This window comes from Pomacea canaliculata, linkage group LG7 (assembly GCF_003073045.1).
Source record: "Pomacea canaliculata isolate SZHN2017 linkage group LG7, ASM307304v1, whole genome shotgun sequence".
Lineage (NCBI taxonomy): Eukaryota > Metazoa > Mollusca > Gastropoda > Architaenioglossa > Ampullariidae > Pomacea > Pomacea canaliculata.
Window position 1 is genome coordinate 10,847,326 of NC_037596.1, and position 7,233 is coordinate 10,854,558.

The following is a 7,233-nucleotide window of genomic DNA, read 5'->3' on the forward strand; positions in this document are numbered from 1 at the left end:
TTCCTTTTTACTTTTTAAACCTGCTAGTACAGTGAACATCCATTTTATAAGCAGAAAGATGAGATCTCTTGTTGCTTCAACCGTCGCAAAATCTGTTATACTTCTTAACTGCAGCACACCCGTACCTACAAAATCCAGTAAATACATGTCTAACGTTAAACTAGCTGTTAATTATAGTTCAGCTATGAGATTGCCCTTTAAAAGTCGGTTTACGAAAGTTTTAACTGGACATCTTAACTGCCGTTCATGAGGTTTGTGAATTAGAAGGATCTCATCATTAAAATAGTGTACCTCGTACTTTAAATCGAGGTGAGGTGCAAGCTAGCTTTTGTAAGACAATTTCAAGTACATAAGTCTGTGTTAAAATAAATTTTCGTTGAGTTCTATTTCTGGACTTTGAGGTTTGGGACAAAAGAAAAAAAAAAAGAAAATGGCAAGAAATAAGGACCACGTGAGCAGAACACCATCCCCTAATCCGTAAACACGAGGGCATGGTCAACACGGTCCTTCGAATATAAAAACATCAATAAACAAGGTATCCTGATAACGACTATTTGCTCAAGAGACAGTAATGATGATTTTGTAGACAACAAAGTTATAATCTAGTGAAAACATTTTAATCACACGATTTCTGGCCTCCGTGAGAGTTCGAGGATCCGCGTTGTTCTTTAGTTAACTTTTGGGAGTAGAGGTAGGCGTAAAAGTAGGATGTGTTTAGAGTTGACTCTTGGGGAAAGCTACATCATGCAGGAGCTTGCTATCATGTTGATGATACAAAGAGTTGGAATTACTACCTTCAGCTAGTCGCACGTGTAGTTAGTGCGCCCTGAGGTACAGCTTATTTCGCGTAAGAGATTCATTAAAACTTACAGCAGGGTATGGGGAGCTAACAATTTATATTAATATGTCTCTAGTCGTTCCTGTCGGCTTAAAATCAATAGTCAACATTTATGTACACAACTTGTTATAGCAAAAGTACAGCATTTTAGTCATCTGACGGCAAGAAAAACGCTCCATGACTTAAGCTTTCGCAGATTTTTAAGTAAGTTTGGCCACGACGGAAAATTTTAACTGACAGATATCAGAGATCGCTAATGCACACCTATTTATTTTATGTCATAATGATAGTTATCTTTAATTTTACGGACTCTTTTCTAATATAAACGAAATGAAACCGAATCTTCTGAAATGATCAGAGAAGAAATCAAAAAGCACACAATGCCACAGATGCAATGTCCGTTATGGTTAGAGAACATCCACACCCACCCATCAACACAGAAAGAAGAGAGAAGAGAGAGATAGAACGCATTCAATAGAAGTAATGCAATAAAAGTCGAATTTAAATACATCACAACCCTTCTGCTTCTCGATCATTTCCAACAATTTTCTTCAGTTTCTTTAGAAATAATCGCTGGAGAATTTTAAAAAATTAGCTCGGATGAAGTGATCACAATTTTACAGTAAGCTAGCCTCGACTTTATAAACAGAGTAATATTTTTACACTTTCAGAACAACACACGCACACGCACGCGCGCGCACATACAAGCACGCACAAGCACGCACGCTCACACGTGCGCGTTTTACTCATTGTGAAATATTGTACACATAATGATTTGACAAAAAAGTAATTTTTTCATCTTTTTTTTTTTTTGTTCCGTTTTTATCCTTTGTTGTTTTAATTTGGTCATGTAAACACGCCGAGCAGTCCCTTGAAGTGACAGCTGGTAAAAAGAGTGGGACGGTCAAGAATAAAAATGACTAACACATCTTCCATCGCATCCGGTAAACATCCTACGTAGGTTCTGCTCTTCTAATCGACATTACTTATCGAGGTATCTTGTCCTGACATCTCACAGACGTTTATCTCCTGCCTCTGTGATGAAAGCTGTGTTTTCAAACTTTTTAACAGACGTGCTTCTTCTGCTTCTCTCCACTTCTCTAGCACGAGGTTGGACGTGTACAGAAAGGGATTGAGGGACGCATTCAAAGGCAGCACGAAGATGACCATGAATACGCTGACCTCACCCGGAACTGGGATTCCCAAACTTGCCATGATGCTGACCATTCCAACTGGAAACCAGCACAGGAAGTCAGACACTACGACAGTGGCCAGGCGACGAGCTATGATGATATCTTTCGATTTCTTAGTGGTGTTTGCTTTCATTGAATTTACTCGTACTGACCAGTAGATGCAGATCTGACCCACTGCTATGACGATAAAGAGGGCCATATTGAAGATGATCATAACTCCAAAAGCATAGCTACGGCCTACAAAAAAATTTCTTGTTATCGGAAGCGGAATACAGATGCTATTTTGACTATAAAACTCCCACTCGGAGAGAAATGGTAATAGAGGAACGGCCGCCAGTATGAACCCAACAATCCAAGCAAGTCCACAAGACCATGAGGCCGACCAGCTCTCAAAGTGGAACTTGCTAAACGGAAAGCGGAGAACGATAAAACGGTCGATGGTTATGAGACAGATAATCAAGGCCGACACCTCGCTGGACATGAGAGACACAAAGCCGGCCACTTTGCACGTCGTGCTGACTTTCCACTGGACATCGTTCCACAAGTAGGTGGAGCGGTAAGTTTCATCCGCACCCCCAACAATTGCCAGATAAACTCCCATCAGGAAGTCCGATACACTTAGGTTAGTAACAAATACCCCAAATCCAGAGGAAAGGTGACGCCTGTGAAAAAACTGCCGGAATAAAAAACTGCCAACATTTCCTGATATCGACAAAGCACAAAACAACCATAAAAATGATCGGTATATGTCAGAACGCAAAAGGTCGTCGCAGGACGAAATCTCATCTTCTGGAGCAAAGCAGAATTTCCTATCAAACAAGTTTGGAAGGTTTTGTTTGCAGCAAAGTTTATAATTATCCGCGAAGACCGTGTGAAGGTTTTGTGCGTTACTCAACACTTCTCTAGGAAATATCTTCAACGAGTTTTTTCTTACATCGACTTGTGCAAGTCTTGGGAGGTAGGTAAACTTATTGTCTGTAATAATGTCAATGCCATTTAAAGACATATTTAATGAATTAATGTTTGGAAACTCAAGAAATATTTTACTGTCAAATGAAGTCAGCAAGCATCGCGACACATCCAGGCTCTGCAGATTAGCATGATTTGGAGTGAAACCACTGTTTATTAACGAGATGATAGGGTTTCCAGCTAGGCGCAATCGTTTCAGATTTGTTAATAAATGAAAAGTACTTAAATCAACAGCTAATATTTTATTGTCACTAAGATCCAGAACCTGAAGATTTGGAAGCTCACTGTAATCAACATTTGTTAAACTACACGAGGCTAGCGATAACCAAACAAGATAAGAATTAGAAATCACATCATAAAGAGTCATGGTTGAGCCTGATGCATCTAAGTAACGCATTTCAGGGTAATCTTTTGCTATGAAAGATCTTTCGCAAACAAAGGCTAGGCCTTGGCAAAAGCAGGCATCAGGACAGCGCAGTCCACAGAACGCCTCGTCGTCGTGTTGCGGACACTGTGGCCAGCCGTCGCACACGTTGTCGGGATGGACACAAACACTGGATCCACGACAGCGATAGAAGCCCGGACACGTGTATCGCTGACAGTCCTCCTCGTCCTCGTGGGACGGACAGTCGTACACACCGTTACAGCGCACGTACACGGGCAGACAGTAAGCAGACTCACCTGCACACCGGAAGTGTGTTTGTGGACATGGCTCAGAAGACGATATGGGTATTTGATAAAACTCACCTTGTCCGTCAAAATAAACCACAGCTGGAGCAAACAATCTTTGCTTTGGTGGATATTCGTAAATGAAATCAGACAAACAATCTTCGTCGGAACCATCCCAACAGTCTTTATACAAGTCGCAGTAATATGTATTTGGAATGCACTGTCCGTTACGACAAGTGAACTCTTGGCACTTACTATCGTGTTGACAAAAATTCTCATCAGACCCGTCCAAGCAGTCAGGCCTGAAGTCACACACCAGAGTGTAGGGCAGTATAGCGAGATGGTCGTCGCAGACAAACATTTCAGTCTCCACGGAAATTCCTACACTATTTCTAGTCATGCAGGAAGCAGATAGCTTTGTTCTCCCACAGAATGATTTCACATCACACAGAGAAAATGTGTGCGTAACGTGACCTCCAGGACACTGCACGACAGACACATTTTCAAGTCTTTTCCATAGAGTCATGGGATCTAAGATATCGGGGAATATAATTTGATCTTGCATGGTCACTTGCTGATGAACAAAATACTCACAAATGGTATTATTTATTACAGAATTGACACATTCCACGAGAATAACACGCATAGGACGTACATAGGTATAAACGCCACAGACACGCCTAGAAAGTTCTTTGAAATACTCCTGCGTGGTGTTGGTTTCGTAAGACACTGTGCCGTCTGCCCATGTTAGCGCGTACTTGTAGTATTTTGGCCAGTCTGTTCTAGATGGCCGAAGGCCGATCATTGCGGTGCTTCGTCTTTTTCCATATTGGAAGAGTTTTAAAAACGCAGCCCATTCCTCTCGAGATTTTATAGTCGCTATATAACCTCCCCGTTTTCTACATTCTTCGGACGCGCCCGGGTATATTGTACATACTCGTAACATTTGTTACCCACGGAAACAGAGCCGTTACAGGCGGCACTACTGTAAGGACAGTGAGGTCCTTCGTCCTCTCCTCCTTGGCACTCCGGCTCCAGGTTGCACTCCAGGTGTTGTCTAAAAGTGTTGTAATAGGATACAGAACAATCCCACAAGCCGCTAGTCAACATTCTTGGGGCCTCAGTTGTAAGGTGAAAAGAAAAAAGCATCTTAAATCCGCCATCGTCACGTGGAAGTTTTGCTTGTAGATGCAGCAGTAGACTTGTTTCAAGAAAAGTAGGGCCTTTAAATATATCATACACTATTTCTAAACGTTTTAAAGACCCGGTCTTGCTGACATTGTATAAGGTCAGCACAGAAGCAGTTTTCATTCCAAGATACACTAGTGGAAAACTTATCATCATCACGTGACCCTCTGGAGCAACGATGTGGCGCGTAGCGTTTGTACCACACGGAAACTGTCTCCCATCTTCAAACCTATATGACGTCACGGATCCAGACTTTGGGGAAGTAAACGTCATTGGAAGTGTAAGTAAAACGTTGTCATTTACTGGGACAGCTTGCACCTGAACTATAAACTCAACCATGCGATGTGCCTCCGTCAGATCGTCGGTAAAACTGAAGATTTGCTGATTAGAACCACTCATAGCTAAAGCAGTGGTTGTTGTTGGAAGCTTACACCAGAATAATAACTGCTCACAGCCTTTGACATTATTGAGGACAGTTACCCTGACATCTGTAAAGCACGTATTCATGCGAAAGTTCACTGAACTGGACGCCAGATAACCATCAGGTACCCTAATAGTCCACTGACACTGAGTTTTTGTTCTAGTGCGATTATCTCCTCCAGACCTGCATCGGATCTGACCTCTAACACTAGGAAAATGAAAGACCTCGTTGTCTGAGCATTTGTTGAGGTCGAAGTAAAAAATTGTTGTTTCTTTATCGTACACATAGTTTTCTAGGCTTGTAGTATGTATGTCACTAATAATGCTAGACCTTACTGTAACATTCGCATAACCTTCTGATGGTACGCTTCTATTGTAGGTTAATCCATCACTTACATTTACCAAGTGTTTTTCAGTGTACCCGAGTGTTACACCATTGCTCCTTAAGGAAGTGTATGACATTTCCATAGGATTCTTTGGTAAACTTTCGTTTTGAAAGTAGCTGGTCTGTGATTGGCTGAGCCATTCAGTTGTTTTTTGTATCGAACTGTCAACAGCAAATGATGACCGATAACTTGCCCAGACTGTAAAAACCAAAGTACGTAAAATGTGCCCACAGGCTGCCACACTTAAATCTGCTGAGGCCATAATCATTTTCGAAAAGATAGCTGCAAAACATGCCTTACCATTGAGCTCATTTATTTATTACGATCACATGACATGTAAAAACGATTCGTGCTTTACATTGAGACTGCTTTACCCTTTTCTGCGTGTACTCGCGTCTACGCAAAGAAGCGTAACTGGTCTTCATGAAATTCCCCTTACAGTCACTATTCCTATTTTTTTGTCATTTTAAATGCTGCACTTTATTTTATCATATAAGCTAAACGTGTCACTTATTCTGTCAGTAAGAACGTAGATTCTTATTTTTTTCTGAAACACCTGTGACTGCTGTCGGGATTTCTGATACTGTAGATGCTTTTAAAGACATCCCAGTGAGAAGATTAAATATTTTACAACCGAAGTCAAAAGTCTTCATGAACTTTGGACGCAGAAACTGTTAACAATACTGAGTAAATATATGCCCAAAAATAATACATTACTTGAGACTAGACATTTAAATAATTCTTTTTTGAAGAAGAAATTTGGTTTCCTATATTCATATCAAACGATAATTTAACTGGAAGATGAAAACATGCATATACCTGTTATATGCACCAAAGGACGACTGTTAACTGTAAGCCAGTTATAGTTATCATACACTCGTGTGGCTTGGTAAATGAAATAGTTAAAAAAAAGTAGAAGTAATGCGACTTGCGTATGATTTGTTTCTTACGTCTGGGTGAAGTGAGCAAGCAAAACTACTAGGAGGGAGAAACACATACAAACATCGCCCAGAAAATAAAGGTCACAAACGCTAGTCACAGGCTAAACCTCCAGATTATCTGGCTAAACTGTCCTGCAAATGGAGGAAACAGTGGCAGTCAAGCGTTGTTCCAATGTCAAGCACACCATGAACTTTCTCTGCGCTAACCAGTCCCAAGAAGCACTTTCTAATCGCAGGTATTTTACAAATCTCACCTTCACTAAGAACCGCAGTACCTGTATCGCCGGGATGAAAGTAAATGTATGATGCATGAACAGGGAAAAACCGCCGTAATTAAGGACTGTGCAGAGGAGAAGCTATCAGAAAATTGATTTCCAGGGTGTGCGACTCTCAGTGGCTGCATTAGAAAAACATTTGATCCTCAGGTGTCAAATTTATATATTCGTCTTCAGGTTTCTCGTATCCCAGAAGCTGGCCACGCCCTGCGTAAGTATCTTGACTTATCGCTGCAGTTTTTTTTTTTTTTTTTTTTAAAGTTCACGACACATAATAATTTGCAAAGCTCACACCATGGATTTGAAATTATTTTTTAAATAGTAGGTAATAATTAAGAAAATGACTTAAGGAAA

General features: G+C 40.8%; 1 protein-coding gene across 1 annotated transcript; it reads right to left on the reverse strand.

Moving 5' to 3' along the window:
* Positions 1 to 1,228: 1,228 nt before the first annotated feature.
* Positions 1,229 to 6,064, reverse strand: LOC112567755 (G-protein coupled receptor GRL101-like). Its single transcript, XM_025244560.1, has one exon. The coding sequence runs from the start codon at positions 4,613 to 4,615 to the stop codon at positions 1,811 to 1,813; it is 2,805 nt and encodes a 934-aa protein (XP_025100345.1). The 5' UTR covers positions 4,616 to 6,064; the 3' UTR covers positions 1,229 to 1,810.
* Positions 6,065 to 7,233: the final 1,169 nt, after the last annotated feature.

Coding starts and splice junctions, on each gene's coding strand:
- LOC112567755 (XM_025244560.1), bottom strand. CDS start 4,615: ATGTTACGAGTATGTACAATATACCCGGGCGCGTCCGAAGAATGTAGA.